The 25,581-nt window shown below is 41.2% G+C and overlaps 1 protein-coding gene across 1 annotated transcript in view; it reads left to right on the top strand.

Moving 5' to 3' along the window:
• PRAG1 (PEAK1 related, kinase-activating pseudokinase 1) overlaps window positions 1-25,581 on the top strand; it is a gene marked incomplete at both ends in the record, with an annotated part of 54,659 nt that overhangs the window by 358 nt on the left and 28,720 nt on the right. The window contains one exon of the mRNA XM_080710457.1: window positions 2,292-4,099. Within this exon, the coding sequence (XP_080566583.1) occupies window positions 2,292-4,099 (1,808 nt within the window). The remainder of the gene's footprint in view (window positions 1-2,291; window positions 4,100-25,581) is intronic.

Raw genomic sequence — 25,581 nt, 5'->3', positions numbered from 1 at the left:
TACCGAGGCTGCTCCTATGCTGATGCTTGGTGGCTGGCTGGTGGCCAGAAAGCGCTGTCGGAGCAGGCACTGTGCAGGACAGCTGCATGTTGGCTTGCCCAGAGAGTGCTCTCCTGATGACAGCTCCTTGACTATGGCTACCTTCCTATCAGTCAGTCCAGTCTCTCAGATGTTCTCCTATGACTGTAGACTTGTGAAAGGGCAGACAGAAGTGAAGCTTTTTAAAAAACGGGTTTGAAACATTTCAAATGATCATTTTAAACATGTATATAAATAGTAGTCATGCCGGGCATGGTGGCACATGCTTATAATCCCCACGCTTGGGAGGCAGAGACAGGAGGATCACGCAGGTTCGAAGCCAGGCACGCTGGTTTAAGAGACCCTGTTTCCAAAAATAAAAAAGTATAAAATAGGCCTGGGAGGGTAGCCTGGATGTAGAAGGGCTTCCAGGAACCCCAGTACCACCAAATAAATAAATAAATAAATAAATAAATAAATAAATAAATAAATAGTAGTCATTGCATAATGAATCCCATGCACTGGGCAGTCTTCAACATGAGCTTAAAAAGCCATCAACTTACAGTCTTGTTTTATCTCTGCCCACCCCCTGCCCCAAGATTTTAGAGCAAACCCCAAACAGCATGTGGTTTTAGTACAAATGTTAAAAGAGAAAGATTTTAGCCAGACATTGTAGCTCACAACTGTAATCCCAGTACTTAGGAGATTAAGACAGGAGGATCACAGGGTTAAGGCCAGGCTCATCAATTTAGTGAGACTCTCAGCAACTGAGTGAGACCCTGTTTCAAAATAAAAAATAAAAAAATGAAAAGGGCTGGGGGTGTAGCTCAGAAGTAGTATGCTCCTGGGTTTAGTTCCCAGTACCAATAAACAAAGATTTGATTAAAAATATAGCCACAATGCCATTATCACACTGAAAATGTTACAGTAATTACATATTTTCATCTAGTTCCCAGCCAGTGAACATATCCCCATTTTGAAGCTTGGATTTGACCAGCTTTGATATAGGATCACCTAACAGTTATATTCCTAGAGCCTAGACCCTTCTGCTCATCCCATAAGTATGAGCCAGGGACTCTGTAAATCCAGAGTCCTCTGAGAAAGGTATAGAAACCCTTAGAAAGGTATAATTATTGAGAGGGCAGGTAAGCCCTGCCCTCTGGAGTTACTGCCTCAAGATACTTCTGAGAGGCTGTATGTCTGTGGCATTCTAAGAATTACTTGCGCCATCTTGGCCTCTTTGCATATTCTAGTTTTCTTCCACTCGTGTGGTAGTGGATCCGGACGGGTGTGTAAGTGTTTGTGAAAACAAAGGTCAGTTTCAGAACCAGAGGAGGCTTAATTGAAGAGAGGCATTTCCTGTGGTTGCCATGAGATCCCTATTCCTTTCAGGGCTGTTTTCCTTAAGCTGGTCACACCTATTCACCAGGCCATTCTCTAGACCTTCAACCTTCACCTACATAAGCCAGTGACTCTAAATCCAGAGTCCTCTGGGAAAGAAGCCACATACAGGCCCTACTTTGAGGTTGCTTCAAAAAGTGGTGGTGGTAAGGATTATGAAGGAAAGGAAGAGGGGACAGTGACTTCGAGGATGGAAATGACCAGTCTGCATCTCTATCTTGTAGCCCAACAAGTCCAACCACTTAGGCAGGCTCTGGCTGAGGTCCCACTGCTAACTGGGATAAAGAGCAGCTCTGTGGTGTGGCCTGAGGCAGATCCCAGCAAGAAGCCCTGGAGCTTGCACCCAGCTTGGAAACACCCCTCAGCTTCCTTTCCTGCCCCTATAACCTGCCTCAGGTGTTTTAGAAATCGTGCAACTTCAGTTTTTGAGTACGCATCATGACAGGGTTATCAAACAACTATCCAACCATGGAACAGAAAGCAAAAAAATGAAGCCAGACCTAACACTATTTTTCAAGCCTATTAGAGAACTATTTTGCTCAGCATTTGAGAAGGAGAAGGTAAACTATTCTTTTATAGAATTTTTGCCCCCTACATCACTGACTTAAGCCTGCAGCGTACAGACCCTGGGTGGGCAGCTTAGCACAGCACCTAGGAAGACAGATGGCTTGATGGGTGCCCCAGAAATGTTCATAGCAGTGGGGAGATCAGAAAGTGGGTGTGTGCATGGCTTGCCTGAGCCCATGCTCCCTCCTGCTTGCACTGCATGTGAAAGACAGTCTACGATGTCATAGCACTTGGCCCTCACTCTTTCTCTCTTCCTTTTTTCTCTGACAAGGTCTAATGTAAGTCTTTTAACCTTGGGGCTGTAGGTCATCTGGAGACGAGCCCCCGGCAAGCTTCCCATCCCGAAGCAGGAAGATGTGCCAATAGTTTACCTGGGCAGCTTTCGTGGTCCCCCCGCCTGCACAGATGGCAGCTCTCGCTGCCCCCCAGCGTACACCATGGTCGGCCTGCACAACCTAGAGACCCGGGGCGAGAGGAACCTCGCCTTCCACCAAGTGAGCTTTACAAATGAACAGGGCATGGAGGAAGAAGAGCTGCGCTCAGCTCAGGAGAGCTTCCACCAGAAACTGGCTGCCTTTAATGGGATGATGTCAAGCTGTCACAAGGGCCCCAGGCCCTGCCCTTCTCCACAGCCCCCACGGGAGTCACTGCCTTCGGAGGAGGAGGATGACAGCGATCAAAGGTGCTCGCCCTCAGGGGACAGTGAAGGTGGGGAGTACTGCTCCATCCTGGACTGCCGCCCTGGGAACCCAGGTGCCAAGGATGCTGAACACACCAAGGGTCCCCGGGATGGACCTGGAGAAGGGAACTGCTCCCTAACCTGTTGGGAGCAGGGTACCTGCTCGGGTCCCTCTGAGGAAGAAAAGCGTATTCTGAGCTTCCCCAGGGAGTTCTGTACCCAGGGGCCCACAGGAAACCTGTCCAGCCTGGGCCCCAAGAAGCCATCCCTCACCTCAGAGGTCACCAGCTCTTCCGATGGTCTGTCCTGTGGTAGCACCAGCAGTGGCACTAGCAGCCCCTTCACCGCCCACCTGGAGAGTGATTACTGCTCCCTCGTGAAGGAGCCCACCCCAGGGAGGCAGCAGGATACTGGCTGCCATAAGGTGACTCCTAGCAGGTGCCCGGGGCTGGCTGAGGAACCCCAGCTCCCAGTCCACCCCAGGGAGGCTGTGCAGCCAGAACCCATCTATGCTGAGAGCACCAAGAGGAAGAAGCCTGTTCGAGTGCCTTCCAGGCCACAGGCCAAGGCAGAACAGGCAGCAGCTGCTCAGGGCCAAGGGCAGGGCCAGGCCCAGACAGGGGACTGCTGGGCTCAGAAAGCAGTTTCTGGCTGGGGCCGGGACAGGGAAGGTCCTGACATGGCTCCCCAGGTATCTGCCACCATTACAGTCATGGCAACCCATCCAGAAGAGGACCATCGGACCATCTACCTGAGCAGCCCTGATTCTGCAGTGGGAGTGCAGTGGCCACGGGGACCTGTGAGCCAAGACTCGGAGGCTGGGGAAGAGGACACTTCAATGGGGAAGAGGCTGAGCTCCAGGGAAAGCCACCCTCATGATGCAACTGAGAACACACCCAAGGGGAGGCCTGCCATTCCCCCTAAGCTGTCTAAGAGTAGCCCCGTCGGGTCGCCGGCATCACCATCTGCTTCCCCATTGGTTGAGCTCAGTGATGGGAGCTTCAGTGGTAGTGGCATTGCACCCCAGCTTTCGTCCAAGGGCTCCACGGACCCAGCTTTTTCCTGCCGGACCAATGGAGCTGTCACTAGCGACCCTGCTAGGTGCTCTCCGCCTGCTGCCTCCTCTTCAGCCTTGGACCAGAGGCGTCCCAGGTACCAGACAGGTGCCTGGAGTCGTCAGTGCCGGATAGAGGAAGAGGAGGAGGTGGAGCAGGAACTGTTGAGTCAAAGCTGGGGAAGAGAGAAGGAAAATGGCCCCATAGACCATGCAAATTCTTCTACCTGGCACCGACTCCACCCTTCTGATGGCTCCTCTGGACAGAATATCAAAGCTGCGACTGGGATGAGCAAATCAGCCTCTTTTGCTTTTGAATTCCCCAAGGACAGAAGCAGGATGGAGGCCTTCTCACCACCTCCTCCACCTCCAAAGTCCAGGTGAGTACCAGTGTCTGTATGGGGAGACATAGGCCAACTCTAAAGGAAAAATACCCATCTACAGAACCCAGGGCTCTTCCAGAAACCTCTGCCTTTGCTGCCTCTCTGGAAGACTTTCAGGCCAGCTGGCAGTCTTGCCCTCCAGGCACCAACATCTGCCCAGAAGCCATTATGCCTTTATATAAGTTTCCAAGAGCACCAATGCAGCCTTCTGAGAGCAGGAATTGTTGGCATTCTGAATTTGTGTTCAGCAAACAAACCTACAAGTAGTGCTCTGCTTACATTGGCTATTTGGAAAGAATTTTTCAAATAAATACCAGGGGCTATAAAATATATAAAATATAGGCATGTATGAGCCTCTGGTTCTATACTCAGCACACACACACACACACACACACACACACACACACACACACACGCACACACACGAGAAGCACCACCAAGCTGTTGCTCATTTCTGGTGCCCATATTTTGTTTTTATAACCCAGTTCTCTGGTACTCTTGTTTTCTCTATATTGATTATAAGTATCTTCTGCAGGCTTCTTTTAAGAAATGCTTAAATTTTTTTATTTGCTTAAATATACAAAAGAGTGCTAAGGGAGGTTATAATGCAAGATCTGAGGAGGCAGAACAAGCATAGTCTAAGTGTGTTCAGCTGCTACCAAAGCTGGATGTAGAGGCACCGACTTGTAATCCCTGTTCTTGGAAGGCTGAAATAGAAAGATTGTAGGTCCAAGGACAGTATGTGGTAACCTAGCAAGACCCTGTTTCGGAATAAATTTTTAAAAAATTAAAAAGGGCTGGGGTATCACTTGTAGAATGCCCCTGGTTTTAATTCCTAGCACCACAAACACACAAACGAATAAATAAGCAAACTATTTAACAGGATGGTGATTAGGCTTGAGGCCAGAATTAGAAAAGAAGAAGCTATGCACATGGTTAGTAATGCTCAGACCTGGGTTTCTTTATTTTAGTTTATGTTTTACTTTATTTATTTACCATGCAGGGGATTGAACTCAGGGCTTTGTGCACGCTAGACAAACACTCTACCCCTGAGCTTAACCCTCAGCTCTCAGGTGTGGGTTTTTTAAAGGTAAAAAAATTGTAGTTTTGTGTTAGTGAAATTCACAGCTTTACCCACAGTCCTATTGCTGTCCTGCGAGTTTAAAGTATCTTTCAAAGAATCCAGAAAAATAAATGCCTTTTTTTTTTTCAAGCTATTGAGCTGTGCATGAAATTTAAATTCTGGTAAAAAATTCCTTTAGTGAAAGCAGAGCTGATCTTTATCAAGGAAAGAATAAACCTGCTGTTCTTAAAAAAATGACAGCCTTTCTAAACAGGCTTTTTCTAGTCATGTCACTGCCAGTGTTCTGCTTCAGTGGATGTGCCTCGAGGTTGATGTCAGAAGCAAGGGAATTGGCCACAGAGAGACGCAGCTGTGACACCTGACTTTGAACATCAAGGTGTCCCAGGCTGTGATGTGATCTAACATGGGCTTATTGTCATGACCACCACTTTGTTCTGGTATTGCATTGGCTGCCCACCATGCACAGTAGACATCTTCCAGATCCTAAGGTGATTGCACACTCGCTTTGGCTACTATTTGAACTCCCTGAATGAATGAGGTATTCAGTAGCTAAAATAAACTCTCATTTATATGATACTTTCTCTGGGCCAGGCACAGATTGAAGAATGTTAGACATGATAATTCATTTAATTCACAGAAAAGCCCTAGGAGAAAAGAATTACCAGCCCCATTCCACAGATGACAAGACAAAGATAGAGAGCTGAAGTAACCTGCCTGAGTTTGCACCTGTATCTGGCTGTCCAGCCCCAAGTCTCTGCTCCTGAACATGGAGTACACATCACTGGAACTGAGCAGGGATCGCAGAATGAAGCCTTGGCATTGTATCTGTGTGCCTGTGTATGGGGAAGGTTGATGGAAAGCATCAACTTCACTGTCAGAAAACCAGGTTCATCGCAGGACAACGTGATGCACACACCTCTAATCCCAGCTGCTTGAGAGCCTGAGACAGGAGGATAGTAATTTCACGGCCAGCCTGGGCAGTTTAGCAAGATCTTGTCTCAGAAATAAATAAATAAATAAATAAATAAATAAATAAATAAATAAATCAGCCTGGGGATATAGCTCAGTGTTAGAGCGCCACTGGGTTCAATTCCTAGTACTGCAGAATAGAAAAGAAAAAATCCAAGTTCAACTCCATCCCCCTCACTTGAGTGACCCCAAGCAAACCCTCCAGTGTGATTAAGTCTTTAGGTTTTTGTGAGGTGATAATAATACTTACATTACACCCTGTTATTGAAATTAGATGAACAATGATCTCCAACAGTGAAGTTACTCTATTCCGTAGTAAAAAGGGACAGGAATTTGTTAAGTGTGGCAGGGACACCCATTACCTATAATAGACCAAGCCTGGTCCAGCCCCAGTAACATCACCTGAGCCTTGGGGAACTAACTAAAAGTTTCTCATTTAAGAGTCAAAGGACTTGGAGAAATCCTGGTAACCATAGCAACATGACTCAGGAAGGGTTTTAATTAATATCTGATTGAGATTAGAGATTTTTGGTCAGATGTATTATGACAAAAACTCTTATAATAAATATAGCTCAAATCAGGTGAGAATCTCAGCGATTTTAGGTTCCAGTTCTTAAAGAACAAAACAAAAATATAAGAAAGTTCTTATTTTGAGGGCTTTTTGGAGAAAAACTTAGGAAATAAAATTAACCAGCCGGGCCTGGTGGCACACACTTATAATCCCAGCATTTGGTAAGCTGAGACAGGAGGATCACAGTTCATGGATAGCCTCAGCTAGTGAGTCCCTTTGCAACTCAGTGAGACCTTGTTTCAAAATGAAGAATAAAAAATAGGGCTGGGGAGGTAGCTTGAAGGTAGAATGCCACTGGGTTCCATCCCCATTACAGAAAAAAAAAAAATTAACCAAGGGGACATAGAAAAAAGACAAGACCACTGTTTCATAGTATTTAAAAGAAGTCAAACTAGTTCATTTGGGAAAGCATTTTTGAGTTTTAAACATTACTGACATAACCTTTTGGGTTTTCACACCTCCCTTGTGAGGTTATAAGAGGAAAAGCTTGGGGCTGTAAGTTGGCTTTTGATTCTGGAACTCAAAACTTACTGAATTCCTTTAGGAAAGGTGCCAGGAGCCCAAAGTCTTCAAACCTTGCAGATCAGGGTATAGGCAAACCAGAGCATTAGCCAGAATAAAGCTTCCAGTGGATCCGGTTTCAGTACCAGGTTACACTGGTAATTATGGCAGGCTGAGGTCAGTTTTCCAAAACAGAAAATGTGGAATATCTTTAAGCAGCATGGAAGGTTAAACTGATTGCCTCATATGGACCCATCTGTTAATGGGTCCTAGGCCTAGTGAACCCCTCTGTCATGCCTGTTATATGTGCTCAGAACTCTAAAGAAAGGAATTGCTCCGTGCAGGGCTGTGTTACTTTCCCATATACAGTATGGATAAATAGATCTGCTTTCTTGGGCCATCATGGAAAAACAAGATAATGATTTTCTGGCTTGCCTGTCATCCTATTATAAAACTGACTCTGACTGATTGGGGAATAAATAGATGTTGCAAATGACTTGGCTTTCCTGAAGTCCTGTTTGAATGTTTGGCAGCAGCTTATCTGTCTTAGAGATATTGTCCTCTGTAAATGCCCATTTGCATTTGTGAGAAACCCATTCCTGGTCAGAGGCTCTCCATGCCCAGTTAATGCACTAAAGGACCCTTCTCTGGACGTGCTGCTGAGCAGGTGAGGAACAATCTGGGCTTTCCTTACCCTCTACACTCACAAACTCCCATGCACTTAGAACTATGAACCTCACCAGATCTCTGGGTCACCCTGCCCCAATTTAGGGCAGCGTCATAAAATGAGGATTGGCTGTTGGTTAGGAAATGAAAAACTGCAGACAAGAAGCATGGACTGTTAGTGTAAACAAACATCACCTTCCAGACTTAAGGGAATTTAATTGAGAGTTATACAAGAATTGCATTTCTTTCTGCCCTTTATTTCTCTGCAGAGCAAACCTAGTTTAAAATGATGTGACTTTTGAGTGACAAAGTCAGTCAAAGGAGAATCATCTAGTTAGTGCAGGTGTGCATTTTACATGGAGACCCCAAATCAGGATAATAGGTGGCGTTGTTGCAAAATCGAGGGTAAAAGAGGAAAAAGGAATGAGACGGGTTTATGTGGTTTCAGTTTTCAAATGGCTTCTCCCAGGTAATACTAAGCAAAAGAAGTTTCCCCAAGAAAATTAGATTTTTTTTTCTTAAAATTGTCACTCAGGACAATTTTAACTTTAACCCATGACCCGGTGAATTCCCTCTTCCTCTCGGGGTTATTGCGGAGCAGGGGCTGAGTCTGCCTTTTAACTTTTGCCACTTCTTCAGGCCCCTCCTACGCTGCTTCTCACCAGACAGGTAGGCAGGTCACAATGGAGCGCTCTTCTGTCCACAGAAGCTGCCACTTTGCTAACCAAAGGAGCTGAAGCAACCTCAGTGTGTGTTCTCTCCCGATAACATGGTCGCTCAGCATGAGCCCCTAGGATGGCAACAGCACGAGGTGTTTGGCTCCAGACTCCATCTCCAATCTGACAAAGGCTCCATGGGCTTTGTTCTGGAGGTGTGATCTACTGCAGCAAATTTTGGGTGGCGCCGTTGACTAGGGAATCCCACTGTCTCCAAGGGTCATGGACTTATGTATGGGACATTTGAAAATCAGTTTGTAATAGGAAGCACTGTTTTTACAGACTCTTCTCTAAATATGGTTAGCCTTTTGACTAAACTTAAATAAGCAGGCTGGAGGTGAAGCTGGTCAGGGATAACTGAACACTGAGCATATTCTAGTGGGAAAAATTCCCTCCTAACGCACACACATAGAGTTAGATAAAGAAAACAAAGCACATGTATCCACAATGCAAGTTTATCTTCTGTTCCATGTCAGAAGCTAATTAATTGTTGGCCTCTTCCCCTGCATTTGTAAGTAGAACCTGAAAACACAGGACATTTCATGTGCTATAGCAAAGAGTATTGAAATTGATTTCTTCTTCCTGTTCTGATTTTTTAAAAATCAATTATTTGACGGCAGTATGTATAAAACTTTTAAGACCATCTGTCTAATTTTGAGCATACATCCCTGATGAAGGGCAGGGATTAAAGATCCTTTGTCACATATCTACCAACTGTGTGCTCTTCACTGGGCTCTGTGCAAGGTGTTTAAAAATGCAGTTACTGTTCAGTGATGATAGCAAATGCCTGCTATCCTAATACTTGGGAGTCTGAGTCAGGAGAATCGCAGATCTGAAGCCAGCCTTAGCAATTTAGGGAGGTTCTCAGAAACTTAATGAGACCCTATTTTAAAATTAAAAAATAGCGCTGGGGATATAGGTCAGAGATAGAATGTCCCTGGGTTCAATCCCCAGGACACACACACACACACACACACACACACACACACACACACCTATCAGAGGTTCTATTCCTTAAGGATTCTGAAGGTTGAGTTGGTATAAATTAAATCAGCCAATGTTTTCCAGGTCTTTCCATCTTCTTGTGAATGACACAATTTTCTTCTTCTTTATTGCTGAGTAGAATTCCATTATGTATTTCCCATAATTTTGCAATCCATTCATCCGTTGATGGAAACCTAGGTTGGTTCCATATTTTGGCTATTGCAAATTGTGCTGCCATGACATAGGTATGCATATGTTACTGTAGTTCTCTGAATTCAACCCCTTTGGAAAGATACCCAGGACTGGTATAACTGGATCATATGGTGGATCCATTCCCAGTTTTCTAAGGAATCTCCACACTGATCTCCATAGCAGCTGAACTAGTTTGCCCTCCCACCAACAGTAAAAAAGAGTTCCTATTTCCCCACATACTCACCAGCATTTGTTGTTATTTGATTTCTTTATGCTTGTCACTCTGATTGCAGTTAGATGGAAACATGTTGAGATCAGCCAAGCACAGAAAGAGAGAAGGGACATATATTTTCTCTAATATGACCAAACTAGGGAGTTTTAGGGATACCAGAGGGACTCCAAATAATGGAGAGGAAACCTCAGCAAAGCTAGAAAGGAAGGGTATTTTAGGAAGAAGGCTGAGGTTTATAAATGGAAGAGCTGCATTCGAATATGTGTATAAGTATGAATGTAGTGTGGTCAACCTAGACACTTATTCTTGGGAGGGTAGAGCACCAAGTACTGTGTGAATGTATGCCATTGTCAGTATGATCCACATTATGATGTGAAACTATAGTGTACCAATAAAAATTTAAAAATATAATAATAAAATATGAAAAATATGAAAAATAGGTCTGAGAGTGAAAAAAATAAATAAATTCACAGATGTGCAATATGATCACCAAATGCTTGTCCCCTGCTTTGATTCCCTTGATGGGACTGATTCTCATAGGATCTGAATTCTATATATATAAAATAGGCTAGGTGCTTCTTTAAGAAATAAGAAGGGCTAGGGTTGTACTGTGGAGGTAGGATGCCCCTGTATTCAATCCCCAGTACAAAATAAATATATAAAAGGCATATAGAATCATCTGTAACTACAGAAGGTATAGCTTGGCACATAGTATGCTCAAGAAATATTTTTTTGGTTGGACATTTATAGGCACAGACCATGCTCTTTATCTCATTTACAAGGCAAGCATCTAACGGCATGCTGCCACATAATGGGTTGCTCAAGGAGTGTTTAGGAACAAAGTAGACAGCTTTGACTATGAGGTATCCTTTGAAGCCAGGTATTCTAGTTTCCCCATTCCTCTGCCATACTCTATTTTTACAGGTAATACAGTATGTTTTGCAGTGCATTAAAATTGATTTATGTGTGCATCTTTTGAAGAAAGTGTAAACTCTGAGGAGTGGGGCGTGCAGGGCCTACATCTCATACCTTCTTCCTTGACTTCTCCATAGCATACCTTAACACAAAATCCCATACATTATGGGTATTCAATTCATAATTGATTTTTTAAGGCCATAGTGTGCTACACATGAAATAATTTTAGCTTGATCTCTCTTTGACACTATTTGCAATTCTTTGGCTATCTGTGTTCAAGAGAGCATTGTTATCTGAGGTTAATAATTATTAATGTTTTATGGTGGTCATACACTGTGTGGGCACAGTGCATCCTTTCATAGATTATTCTGCAATGATTATACACATCACTTTTGCAACTGGGTTCTATTACTCTACTTTGTTTTTTTTGTTTGTTTGTTTGTTTTTGGTTTTTTTTTTGTTTTTTGTCTGAGCAGGTGTATAGAGCCAAACCTTTCTTGGTACAAGGACTTTCCTTTCAGGTAGTGATAATCTACCAGCAAATTGCAAGGAATTCTAGGGTGCGGTTTTGCTTTTCTGAGAAAAGTTTTTTATACTTTCTGAGAGGAGTTAGAAAACTCAAGCTTTCGCGACTCCTCTGCCCATCATGCAGATGGAGGGACTTTGTCCCTAGAGTGGTCAGACTACTTTGGGGGCATAAAGTCACCAACTGGTATGAAATTTTTTTGTTAGTGGCTCAAGGAATGTTTTGTTGTTGTTTTAGGGATTAATTTGGTTGACTTTGCATTCCTTCTATCAGGGTGATAGATCAAACAACAAAGAGTATTTGGTGCCCTTTTCTGCAGCTACTAAGTATCAGAGTTTAAAGGTCAGAGTTCATGTTTTAATTGCTTGTTATGTCTCCTACTGACTTTTCGTCAGATCCTTAAAAATGCTGGCTGTTAAAAGTGTTCCTGCTGTTCCCCATACAGCTTTATAAATTCCCTGCTTCAATAAGCTTGTATCCAATGCCCTGGGTGGCTGATTCTCTGAGCTTCTCTGACAGTCAGACTTAGAGAAATAATTGTTCTTTGTTGGGTGACAAGGGGAATTTCCAGGTTGAAGACTACTTAAAAAAACAAAACAAGGCGCCGGGTGTGGTGGCGCACGCTTGTAATCCCCGCGCTTGGGAGGCAGAAACAGGAGGATCGCGCAGGTTCGAAGCCAGCCCCGCGCGCTGGCTTAGGAGACCCTGTTTCCAAATAAAAATGTAAAAATAGGTCTGGGAGTGTAGCCCGGAGGTACAAGGGCTTCCAGGAACCCCAGTACCACCAAAAAAAACAAAACAAAACAAAACAAAACAACACAAAATAACTTTCTGCCTTACTCAGATATCTTGTTCATCTATTAATTTTATCATTCATCACTGTCAAGTGATTCCCTTGATTTTCTGGTAATTTGGTTTTTTTGACATTTCATACCTATGTATATATGTAGTACAAAAAAATTTAAAGGTCTAAAAGCTAGGCAAATCATTGGTTGTAAATGTGCCATATTTCTAAATTGTAAGAAGCCCTTCAGAACGGAAGCTCCTCATGGCAGTAAAAATTAGTAGAAATTAAGATACATTGGATAAATACAAGAATTCTTAAGCTAAAGGGACATATTAGTAAGTAATATGATCAAGTAGAAAGGGAAGGAGAGTCTGGAATGTTAGGGCAGAACACTACTTAAAATCATTATTAAACCAGACATGGTGGTGCATACCTGTAATCCCACTACTTGAGAGGCTAAGACAGGAAGATAGCAGGTTTGAGGCCAGCCTCTGCAACTTAGCAAGGACCTCAGCAATTTAGTGAGACCCTGTTTCAAAACAAAATTAAAAAAAATAGGGCTGGGGGTATAGCTCAGAGGTAGAATGCTCCTGGGTTCAATCCCAGTACCACAAAATATTAATTATGACTGTGCATTTGTGTGTGTGTGTGTGTGTGTGTGTGTGTGTGTGTGTGTGTGTGTGAGAGAGAGAGAGAGAGAGAGAGAGAGAGAGAGAGAGAGAGAGATAATGAATATGAATGCTGGGGATTGAACCCAAAGCTACTGTATCACTGAGCTACTGAGCTACATCCTCAGCCTTTTTCGTTTTTTATTTTGAGACAGCGTCTCAATAAATTGCCAAGGCTGGTCTCAAACTTTCAGTCCTCCTGCCTCTACTTCCCAGCTCTCTAGCATTACAGGTATGAACCACTGTGCTCAGCCTGACTGCATATTCTTAAACCATGAGGGTAGTTGGGTTGGATCCTCTCTGCTAGTTCTGATCAGTTGAAATACTGTTCTCCATGTGGAATTCCACCTGTAGCAAAATTTGCCAAGATTGATTAGTAATGTCTGCAGATTGTTCAGAGGTGGCGATATAGATACTTGTGTTGGCTATATGCTAAACAAGCTTTAAAAATCTAAAATTTGTCATCCCAAATGCAAAATATCTGGTGATCAATAACCATTTACTATATTAATTTAAGAATTCAACAGTCCTATACCTGAGAATGGGGCCTGTGGTTGTCTAACTCAGTGACCTTAAGCTGAATGCTTAACAGAAGATGTAATCCTCTTTGATTATAGCCTCACATTGCAGACTGGAATGTCAAGTGTCTTGTTTCCTCTCAATGAAGTTATTATGAATAAAGCATGAATTTTAACCTTTTGGCAACTCTGTGTTGAAATAAATACAGCTACTAGTAAGTTTATTACCCATTATTTAAAGTACTGTTTTCCTTTACAGACCTTAAATTTACATTTTAAGTTCTTAAATTTTTGAGCATGGCACTTAGCCTTTCCTGTCCCTCCCATTTCTTATGCTCGAGATTAGGGTGTGAAGTGGTCAGTGCAGGAGGTATGTCAGAATTCTTTGGAAGGATAATCTGAACATATATATTATTTTTTATAAATTTAAATTTGGAAAATTTGGAAATAGAACAAAACTATTATCTTCATAATACATACTGTATAGGCTTTTTTCAAACTTTCTTGACTAGTGATAAGAGACCATCTTTCTTATAGAAATGCTCAACTGGGGTCTGGTGTGTACCTAGGTGATAATAGAAGAAAACCAGGACAGATATTTGCTGATGTGTCATATATACTTGGTAACTTTCCTTCACATCTTTAAAAATGTCTTCTTTATATTCATGTCATCTCCAAAACTTAAAATAGGAAAGTTGTCTATAAAGTGAATTCTAAACCCAGATTTGCTGCTTACCATAATCTCGGTGCTTCTCCATCTTTCCTCCAAAGGCAAAGAAAGATCATGATTGGCTTCATGCAGAGTAGACCAGACCCTTATAGTTCAAGGTCTGAAACCTCTTTTTTTGACATTCATTTAATCACTAAATAATAGGATATAGGACTGGATATAGGTAAAGCCCTTACTATACAGGTTGTTTTTTAGATTGTTTTAGCAAATTGGTTTACCTATGGAAAAAACGACATTGAAGCCCTGCTTTATACCCTACACAAAGGTGGGCTGCACATGGGATAATGATCCAAAAGTAGAAGGTAAAATAAAAAAGCTGAGCCAGGCATGGTGGCGCACACTTGTAACCCCAGCATTTGGGAGGCTGAGACAGGAGGATCACAGTTCTTGGACAGCCTCAGCTACTTAGTGAGGCCCAATGCAACTTAGTGAAATTCTGTTTCAAAATAAAGAACAAGCCGGGTGTGGTGGCGCACGCTTGTAATCCCAGCATTTGGGAGGCTGAGACCGGAGGATCGCGGTTCGCAGACAGCATCAGTTACTTAGTGAGGCCCTCTGCAACTCAGTGAGACCCTGTTTCAAAATAAAGAATAAAAAATTGGGCAGAGAGTGTAGCTTAGAAGTCAAATGCCTCTGCGTTCTATTCCCAGACTTGCAAAAAAAAAAAAAAAAAAAGAGTATAGCTTTTTTTTTTTTTTTTTAATAGCGTTAGGGGTATAGCTTGGAGGTAGAATCCCCCTGGGTTCCATCCCCAGTACTGGAAAAAAAAAAAAAAAAAAAAAACAACTTGAAAACATTCACGGCATTTTTAAGGGCAGAATTATAAACCGTAACATGATTGGTGTATTTGACTTCATCCAATTAAATTAAAATTTTTTGGTGAATGGAGGATGCCATAGGCAGATAATTAATGAGTGAGAGATTGAAAAAATTTTAAAAAAAGGCTTAAAGGGATTAATATGAAGAATACTTTAAGTTACTATGATAAATCAATTAGCACAGTATTAGGAAATGAGTAGCAAAATGGGTAAGAGATATAGGTAGCCAATTAACAAAGGGAAAACCAAAATATGTAACAGAAATAAGAGCTACTTAACCTAATTAATATTCAGAGAAATGTGGAATTTAGGAATAGTAAGCTTTACATACACCAGATGAGTGAAAATTATAAAGTCAGATGATACAAAATTTTATCAAATGATACAAAATTTTATCAAATGATATCAAATTTTATCAAATGATACAAAATTTTATCAAAGATAGTTGAAACCAGCTATCCATGCCCTGGAGGGATATCTCTTCAAGACTCTGCTTTCAGTGCTTCTGAGTCTATACCCAGGAATGAGTTGATGGATATTTTTATAACCCAATTTTTGATATTTTGAGAAACTGCCATACTTTTTCCCATAACTGTGGTATCATAGTGCATAAAGTTTTAATTTCTCCATATGCTCTCCAACACATAGAATTTTTTGGGTTTTTTGGTAGTAACTACCTTAATGAGTATATGATAGTATTTCATCATGGTTTTGATATACATTTCCCAAATGATTAGTGATGTTAAGAATCTTTTCATGTGCTTTGTGGCCACTTATATATTTCTTTGGAAAAATGTCTGTTTAAATATTTTGCCCATTTTTGTTTGTTGTTATTGTCATTGTTCAGTTTTAAGAGCTCTTTATGTACCCTGGATATTAAACTCTTATCAGATATAGAATCTGAAAATTGAGTCTTTCAGTCCATAGATTATCTTTTCATTTTGTTTACTGGATCCATTGAAACATAAAACAATTTTCAGACAGTCCAACTTACCTATTTTATCTTTTGTTATTGGTGATTTTGGTATGATACCTAAAAAGTCATTGTAAAATCATCATGAAGCTTTTCTCCTATTTTCTAAAAGTTCTATAGTTTTAGGTCTTACATTTAGGCTTTGGATCCATTTTGGGCTAGTTTTTATACATGATGTTAAATAACAGTCCAACTTCATTCTTTTGAATGTAGGTATACAATTTTTCCAGCATCATTTGTTGAAAAAAAAATTGTCCTTTCACCATTGAATGGTCCTGGCACCTTTGATAAAAATCATCTGCCCACATGTAAAAGGTTTATTTGTGGGCTCTAGTCTAATCCATTAGTGTACGTGCTTATCTACCACACTGTTTTGATTATTGTAGCTTTGTGACAAATTTTCTTTTTCTTTTTTTTTAACAATTTTTTATTGAACATAAGTAGTATACATTTACACTATATTTGGTGCCCTCTCCCCCCTTCCCCCGTTTTCTCTCCCCCCCCACCAATGGTTGTCCAGGTTAACCATGTCTTATTCATAATTTTACACATGTTCAGGTGTAGACCCTCATTAATCAAGATCGGCCTTTCTCCTCTCCTATCTTTCTATTAAAACTTAGCTAGTATTTCCCCTCTAATATCTGGGGTCCTACTGGTATCCTTTGTGTTTTCTAGTTTGGGCATATTAGAGGAAACATGTGTATCTTCTCCTTCTGTGCTTGGCTGATCTCACTTAACATGATGCTCTCCAGGGCTTTCCATCTTCTTGCAAATGATATAATTTTGTTCTTTTTTATGGCTGAATAGAATTCCATTGTGTGTATTTCCCACGGTTTTGCTATCCATTCATCTATTGATGGTGATCTGGGTTGGTTCCATATTTTGGCTATTACAAATTGTGCTGCTATGAACATAGGTATGCATATGTTGCTGTATTTCTCTTGTGACAAATTTTCAAATCAGGAAATATGAGACTTCTAATTTTGTTCTTTGTCAAGTTTGTTTTTGCTCTTTGTGGCCATTGAGATTTCATATGAATCTTAAGATGGAATTTCCAGTTTCTGCAAAATTTGCTACTTGGGATTTTGATATGGCTTTCATTGAATCCATAGATCATATTGGGTAGTATTGGCATCTTAACAAGATAAGTTTTCCAATCCATGGACATGGGATGTTTTTCCACTTATTCTTTAACTTAACATTGTATTTTTAAAAATATATACAAGATATAAATAAAATAGATACCAAAATAGTATTCATACCTAGAAATGAGATATTGGGGAAGTAGAAATGGGATAAAGGGTAAAACTAAAGTACAGAACAATGCGAAAATGTATCATTAATTGAAGCATATGTTTATCTCATCTCCCTGCACCTGATGCAAGCAGCACAACAGGAAGGGAGAGCTTGAGCCATGGAGAGAGAAAGGACCTGAGAGATGAATACGGCAATTACAAAGATGAATAAAAGTGATGAATGTGCGGAACAACTACTTTGGATCAAGTGCAAGCACTGAGTGGGAGCCCACATGAATTAATATTGGCCTGCATGGTTGTGCACTTCCCTAGAGAAGCACTGGGCTGCCTGGTGCAAGAGTGAGAATGGCAAATGTTTGGAGTTGTCCAGAGTGGGGAGAATAGGGAAATGGAGCTATTGTGGCAAGACAGTGTTGGGACTTACCTGGGTGGGTGGAAGGAACATAGAAGAGTGTCTGATCCTTACTGAGCAACGGGATGGACCAGCATGAGAAACGGGAGGTAGCTCACCCTGGAATCTTTCTTCCAAGCAGACTGCCAAGCCAGAAAAGTAGAAATAAAGTCTAGTATAAAAATGATTTCTTAAGGCAAATAGTTGGGCTTGGATGCTGGGTCAGCAAAGTGAATTGAATAATTGCTAATCAAGGAAAGGATGGTCTCAGGATTCTGAGAACAGAGTTCACAAACGCAGTGGTCCAGAAACAAAGATTCCCATGAGGTATGGTTGATTTGGGTGGATGGAGTCTTATAGGAATAGGCCAGGAAAAAATAAGCACAGTGACTCCCAACATCATTAGAGCTTACTACTCGTGTTCTTTAGTCGACCACCAGAGGTGTGTTGGGGGTTAGATGGGCAGGGTGAAGGGAGAAAAACTCTTAGAAGACTGAAGGTATTCAAGGGAGATTATTATTATTGTTATTACTATTATTTTGCAGGTAGAAAGCAGTGTAACACAATAAAAGGCCTTTTCTTTTTCTAGATTTTCCTATAATGGAAGCAAGATGACAGAACTGAGCAACCTGTTTAGCTGAGGATTGTGTTAGCTTCTGCATCTGGAGATTAGTATAAATGATCCAGCTCTTGAACACATAGATTCAAAATGAGGTCTGATTTATTGACAAATCAACTCTTTCCCTTTATTTTAGGATAGTGTATTTCTTCAAAACATTACATCGGTTATCTTTCTTCTTTGAGTCCCCTTAAAATTCCATAATAAGCTGGGCGTGGTGGTGCACGCTTATAATCCCTGCGCTTGGGAGGCTGAGACAGAAGAATCGCACAGGTTCAAAGCCAGCCTCAACTACTTAGTGAGGCTCTCAGCAACTTAGTGAGACCCTGTTTCCAAATGAAATATAAAATAGGTCTGGGAGTATAGCTTGGTAGAAAGCCTCTGGGTTCCACCCCCAGGACCACCAAAAAAAAAAAAAAAAAAAAGCTATAATAAAATAGAGGTATCAAGGTGGAGTGAAATCTCTAGCCCATCTGATTCTAGTTCTGTCCAGGTAGAAAAAAAGCATTAATCATTTTCTTAGAGGACACTGAAATCAATCCATTCATTCATCCATCCATCCTTCTATTAAACTAGTGCTTTCTCTATACATGGTGCTGTTTTTAGAACTTTATAAATATTAACTTGTTGAATCTTCCTAACATCTGTAAGAGATAAGCATTGTTATCTTCCTATTATAAATGGAAAACTAACAGATTAAGTGCTGTTATTATTATTGTTGTTGTTGTTATTATTATTATTATTATTATTATTATTAATTTTTGCGGTACTGGGGATGGAATCCAGGGGCATTCTACTTTTGAGCTAGACCCTAGCCCTATTTTTTTTTTTAAGTCTTTAGGGCCTCACTAAGTAGCTGAGGCTGTCCGTAAACCACGATCCTCCAGTCTCTGCCTCCCGAATGCTGGGATTGCAAATGTGTGCCACTACGCTTAACAAGTGCTGTTTTTTTAAGACACACATCAGTAACCAGGGGCCCCCAATGTCCATGCTTTCACAACATCAGTGGCTTTCCTACATAACTCTGACATTCATTTAGGAAGTTACTTGCCTGTCTAGCTACTCTTCCAAAGGCTCCTGAGGGCCCTGCCCACTCTGTGCCCATCTGTAGGTAGGCAGCTGGGAGGAGGTGTCCTGCGGATTGTCCTTGTCTTTAGCTTCTATTTGTTTTCTTTTTTCATCTCCTCTTCCCATCTGCCCCTCCTGTGTGACAGGTATAGACTTCTTTCTTGACAGTCCAGGCTGTGGGTTGGAGACATGTCTTTAGGTGACTGGAGGTGAAAGTGCAGTGGATTGGGAAATAGGTCATGCTGCTGAGCTCCTCAACACTTATCTACACTTCAACTCTTCATCTAGTTTCAGCCGAAACCTCCCCAACCTTGGAAACTCCAGACATCTGCCATCCCCACCCCCACACCAGGCAGCCCAGTGCTTCTTTGGGAAAGTACATAATCATGTAGACTAGAACCACAAATAAAATATTGATTTTCTGAAACCTCAATAACCAGTCTTCACACACACACACACACACACACACACACACACACACACACACACTTATACCTCTCAATATCAGGATGTAACTTTATATAGTTAGAACAAATGCCTACAAATTTCTGTTGACTGAGCACCTTACCTTCATTCCTTCTATCTCTAAATAATGCAGAAGACTTCATAACTAAATGTGTATGAGGTTTTCCCATGCATCAAGCAAACAAGTAATTCTTCAGTGGACCCCAGCTAGCTGTCCTCTAGTTCAGTTCTTTCTGTCACTGTCCACAGATCCCACAGGTTGAGGGCCCCTGCCCAAACCACTCTCCACCAACTTCAGATGCCAGTTGTAAGCCCCAGGCTGTTTAACCTATGCTTCTGATCAGCCAGCTATAAACCAGGGTTCCCACACACCCTTCTTGGATTTGGTTAATTTGCTAGAGTGGCGTGTTTGAACACAAATCTCAGAGAAACATTTCTACTTACAGATTTATCATAAACGCTATTTCAAATAATACTGTTGAACAGCAGGTGGAAAGCAGCATAGGCCAAGGCAGTGTGAAGCTTTCCTGCCCTCTCTGGCATACCACTCCAGCGTTCAAGTATTCAGCCAGAAACTCTCCAAACACTGTCCTTTGGGTTTATAGAAGCCTCATTAGAGACATGATTGACTAAGTCAATCATCTTTCATGACCAGTATTGCCTTTAGCTCATTTAAAGGAGCTAAATTCCACCAAATGCAAAGTTGAACTTAAACCTTTAGAGCCCTAGCAGAATTGGTGGGGCATTTAACTGCAAATGCAAATTCACAGATCTGCATCATGGGGACCATACCAGTAATCTGAGCACAGATGAAGCAGATCTTCTTTATTTATACATGCAAATAAATTGATGGTGAAAATATGTTCCTAAGAGCAAACTGGTCCTATGACTCCTTTCAGATGACACTTGGGCACTTACAAAATGACTTTCACAACTTTGTCCAAATATGCTATAAAGATAATAAAAACCTTTCCAGCTGAGTTACCTGCTTTTTTCATCCCATCTTCTGAAAAGAAATTATTTTAAACAATAAGATTTCTTCAAATTAAAGATATGTTTAAGACTATTGTATTTCATAGATATGAGAATGGTCTGCTATTGAATCAATATTCCTGATGGTTGTCAGTGGCTCAGTGTTCCTGCCTTTTGAAGTTTGCCAGGCAAATGTAATTCTTTCTTACAGAAAGCATTTATTCTTTCTAATGCCACTGGGGTATCAAAACAGAGGCAGATAAACTTTTTTTCCTTTTTCTTTTTTATAATTGGTGTAATTATATTCATACATCATATTGGGGTAAAAAACTTGTGGGTACATACATGTACACATCACTGATTTAACCCCTACCCAATTCCCACCCCATCCCTCCCTGTCCGTCCTTCCCTTGCTTGGCTTAGTGGTTGACTTCGATATGTTTAAGTACATTGTGTGTTTTAGAGATTTTCCTCTTCCCCCCTCCTTTCTCCAACAGAGGCAGATAAACTTAATCAAGAAGTATTTAATAATTACTTTGTGTTCCAGCATGTCCTGCCTGTGACACAACTCCTCAAACTATGTATAATTTTGGTATGGTAATAAGCCGATTTAACATGAAACAATTAGAATAACATACCTAGGATCATAACCCAATGCTCAGCAAAGTGATTCAGATTCAGTTCAGTGTGAGTTATAGATGGGAGGAACCTGTCAGAGAAGACTGCAATGGTTTGGGAGGAATTTGTAGGTAAGTGAAACTGATGGTGGGTCCTGAGAATGAAGATTTGAAAGGGAGAGGGAAATGGTTACTGTGAGTGCATGTGGAGAAAAGATAAGGAATACTGGGTACTTTGTGGATAAGCAGAGGATGAACCTGATTGGAGCAAAGGATTTGTTAGGGAAAGTGGTAGTATTTTAACCAAAAAGATGGCGGTGGTTCTTTTTTTTTTGTTTGTTTGTTTTTGTTTTGTTTTGTTTGCAAAATAGAAATCTAGGTGTGTTTTATAATATGGAGAAGGTGAAGGGAATATTTGAATATGAGGTTGTCAAAGAAAATCTGAGATAGGCGTTTCCGTCGCAAGGAAGTTGTAAGCTGATCCAATATGGTGGCCAAGGTAGAATATCTTTACAGGAGCTCCTCATAGGATTCGGTGATGAGATGTAGTATTTTAGGAAGATTTGAGTCCGGATGCTATAACCCAAGGGTGCAAATCTTTTTGAAGATGTGGCTTGAACTCTCTCTAGAGAAGCTTGATAAATATTTCCTAGAGGGCTGCAGGTTTGTGGAGCCACAGGATCATACCAGTGCTACTCATCTCTGCATCCCCGCAGCTCACACCACAGTTGGCACAGAGTAGGTAGGTGGTGTTTCACGCTGACAAACCTGACAGTGGGGTTTGGAATAGACAGGAAGGAGAAGCATTGCAAATAATACAGGCATAAGAGAAGTTAAAAAGATGTTCTTATTCACAAGCAAACTTGAATCAATTAGTGATTTTGTCTTAGAACATGGCTAACCAGTAGAGAATAAATGGAGAAAAGCTTAATGTATTTTAGAGCTTGTTTTAAATTTTCTAATCCGGGAGCCAAATAAGACAATTGGAGATTCGGAGCTGCGGGTCAGAGAGGCAGAGCCGTCCCTATTTTCCTGTGCTTTTGCAGGAAGTGCATTTTATAGAAAAGTCAGAGAGGAACTGAGGGGAACGGAGAGCTCTGAGCTGGAGAATCCACAGCACTCTGACAGAGCACTTGGGCTGCCTCTGAAGCTGGCCCTTTGCCCTCCAGGGCTGCTCCAGGAGACCCTGAAGTCACTGGTCATGAGGCTGTGGAGACCACGTTGATGAGAACGGCACATCGGACTGGGGTCTAGGATGGTGAGAAGTTCCCATTCTTTGATTGAGGTATTTGTTGATAGATGGAATCTAAAACCAACTTTGTGCTTCCTTTTAGTGATTTAAAAAGGTGTAGAAAACTTTTAAACTTGGTAATGCTTTCAGAGCGCAGTTAATGTTTGAAACTTTCTTGTAGGTCTTCTCCACACTGTTACTAAATTTAGTAGTGAATGTGACCAGTCCCAAGACTTGAGGATGTGAACATTTGCTGGGATTTAAAGAGCTAGTCTCAAACAGTATGTTGATATTACTTGTGTTTTCAGATCTTCAGCTCCAGAGATAAAAAGCTCTCTGCCAAGTGTATGTGAACTAAACCCAAGCCGGGCACTGAGAATAAAACTTTGCTTGGTCACACTGCCAGTTGTGCTGTGGTCTGAGACTCCAGCAGCCACGTGAATTGAGAGCTATAGTCTCTGCCACATGCTGGGGCATGGCCTCCAGTAGGTCTGAGGACATTCGGAAGGCTCTCACTCTGGAAGCTCGGGGGTATTTTTAGATGAGGCTTCTTCCCATGAATGAGGAAGTCTGGCAGATGGCTTTTCCGGCTGGATTATTTTTTTCCCCAGCTTTCTACCAGTGCAGCCTGGAGACCACTCTGGCAAGACTTCGGTCTCTAAGCACAATGCAGGGAAAAGCCATTCAAAAAGCCCCAGGCAGCAGCTGCAAGGCCGAGGCTGTGCCACTGAGCCCCATAGTTCACACAGCTCTCCTGTGACCAGCAGTGGGAGGCAGGAAAGGAAGTCTGAGTAAGAACAAGTCGTTATCACAGGGCGGGAGCAGAGACATCTGTGCAGGCCAAGCTGGACTGTAGCTGATAAGAATATTTAGCTCTAGGCTTTTATTTAACTCCAATGGTTTATATATCTGCCTTTAGAATAGTACTACACTGTTTCAATTATTGTAGCTTTATATGGTTTGAAATCAGAAAATATATATCTTCTAGCTTTGTTCTTTTTCATAATCGTTTTGGGTATCTAGAGTCCATATTAGGATAGATTTTTTTCTGAAAAATAAATATATAAATATATGGTAGTTTCACCTAAAAAAAATAGAAAAAAAATATTCTCTGGTAAGAAAGAAAGTAAAAAGAAATATTGAAATGTTATCTTTAAGTCATCAAAAGCTTGGTATCAGACAAATGAAACTGTTATGTGAGATTATCATTTTAAATTCTGGATAAATTGCTATAATACTAGATGTCAACCACTAAGCCAAGCATGGGAGGGAGGGATGGGGAGAGAATGGGGTGGGGATCGGGTGGGGGCTGACTGGGCGATGTGTGCATGTATGTCTACAAAAGTTTGTATCCCACTGTGATGTATGAATACAGTACACCAATAAAAAAATAAATTAAAAAAAAGAAATCTGGACATCAAACTTAAAACCGAGAGAACCATAGGTAATGAATTAAAAAAAAAAGGATTTCTTTTAAAAAGGGAAATAGGTGTTCTCAATATTACTATACATGTGAGATTGTATTGTACCAGTAAAAATAAAGTGCCTTAGATAATGTAAATGAAAGTATGTAAGTGAAACATTTGCTTGATGAGATTAAATAAACAAGCAAAAAGCTTAAAATATGAGCTGAAACAAAGCAGTACTAAGTGGTGGAATGAATTGGTGAAACTGCAACTCCCCCAATCTTTTAGAAATTAGCATATTGTCTAACTTGGTGAGCCTCACTTCTCAGAGAATCTTCATCTGGCTCATTCTTAAAGTAGATAGTCACCCTCTCGGTGTCCAGCAGAGAACCTGGTAAAGTACTTGGCAAACACGGATAATTATTTGTTGAATGATAATTTAGTTTAAAAAGTATTAACTTAAAATGGGAATGGTTGTTGGATTTATGGGAAGAAATTCCATTCAGATGAAAATCATGTATAAGGAATTGCCTTTGTACCCTGTTTTTGAGCCTTGCTACTCTGTAGTTGTTTTGTTTTTTAGTATCAAAATCATATGTATATTGTTAATAAAATATAACTTTGTGCTCTTTAAAAAAAAAAAAAGAATATTGTTCCCCAACCAAAGGGGAAAGACTAGAGTGTGTGGTTTTGTCCCTTGAAACCACTTCCGTAAGTTACATGATATTGAATTTCATTTATAGAGGTTTACAAAAGCTTTATGGAAGACAAGTCAAATTAAAGTTAATGAGGGAAACGTGCCTTAAAAAAAAAATAAGTATAGTCTTGCTATACTTTAAGTGTGCTCAGATTGTCATTTGGCCTTACATCTGACAGAACTTCCATTAGGGCTCAGAAAAGTCACCATTGGAATATTAAGCCTTTTCTAGAGATCCTTAAGAAGTCTATTGTATACACAGAGCTGACTGAAGAATCAAAAACATCTTGGTTCTAAGCCGGCTTTGATGGCAAGCTTGCCTTTCCTTTTTAAATTGATGTGGTTTTGTTCATTCCCTAATTAAATGGCAGTCCTCACAGAGTGCAGAGGCACAGGTTGAAGTGGAATGTTTCTGATGCAGTTCATGTGAGAGAGTTGTTATGCCTAAGATTTTGTTTGTTAGGTGTTTTGGTTTGAGGCACTAGGGATTGAACCCAGGATCTCCCCCACATGAGGCAAACACTGTACTTTTTGTTTGGAAACAGGGTATTGCTAGGTTGTTGAGTGTGTCACTGAGTTGCTGAGTCTGGTTTCACACCTGCGATCTACCTGTCTTAGCCTCCCAAGGGCTGGTATTACAGGCATGCGCCATCACATCTGGCTTACCTGTTGAGTTTGGGTTACCTGGTAAGACCTGAAATTTACGAACGTTTCCAGTAAAGAAAAAGCTGTCATTCCCAGGATTTTTACCAAAATCTACTATTTGGAGGTTTTTTGCCTTCCCAGTGTGCATGTACACGTACACACGTGCATGCACACAGCACGTACACACCCACATGGCAGAGAATCTGTCCTGTAACCACAGGGCCAGTTTGCTTTTGTCTGCATTCTCTTGGTGAGACTCTTC

The sequence above is a fragment of the Muscardinus avellanarius genome (assembly GCF_963383645.1).
Source record: "Muscardinus avellanarius genome assembly, chromosome: 14".
Lineage (NCBI taxonomy): Eukaryota > Metazoa > Chordata > Mammalia > Rodentia > Gliridae > Muscardinus > Muscardinus avellanarius.
Note: the sequence above shows the minus strand (reverse complement) of the source record. Positions and strands in the feature narration are given on the sequence as shown.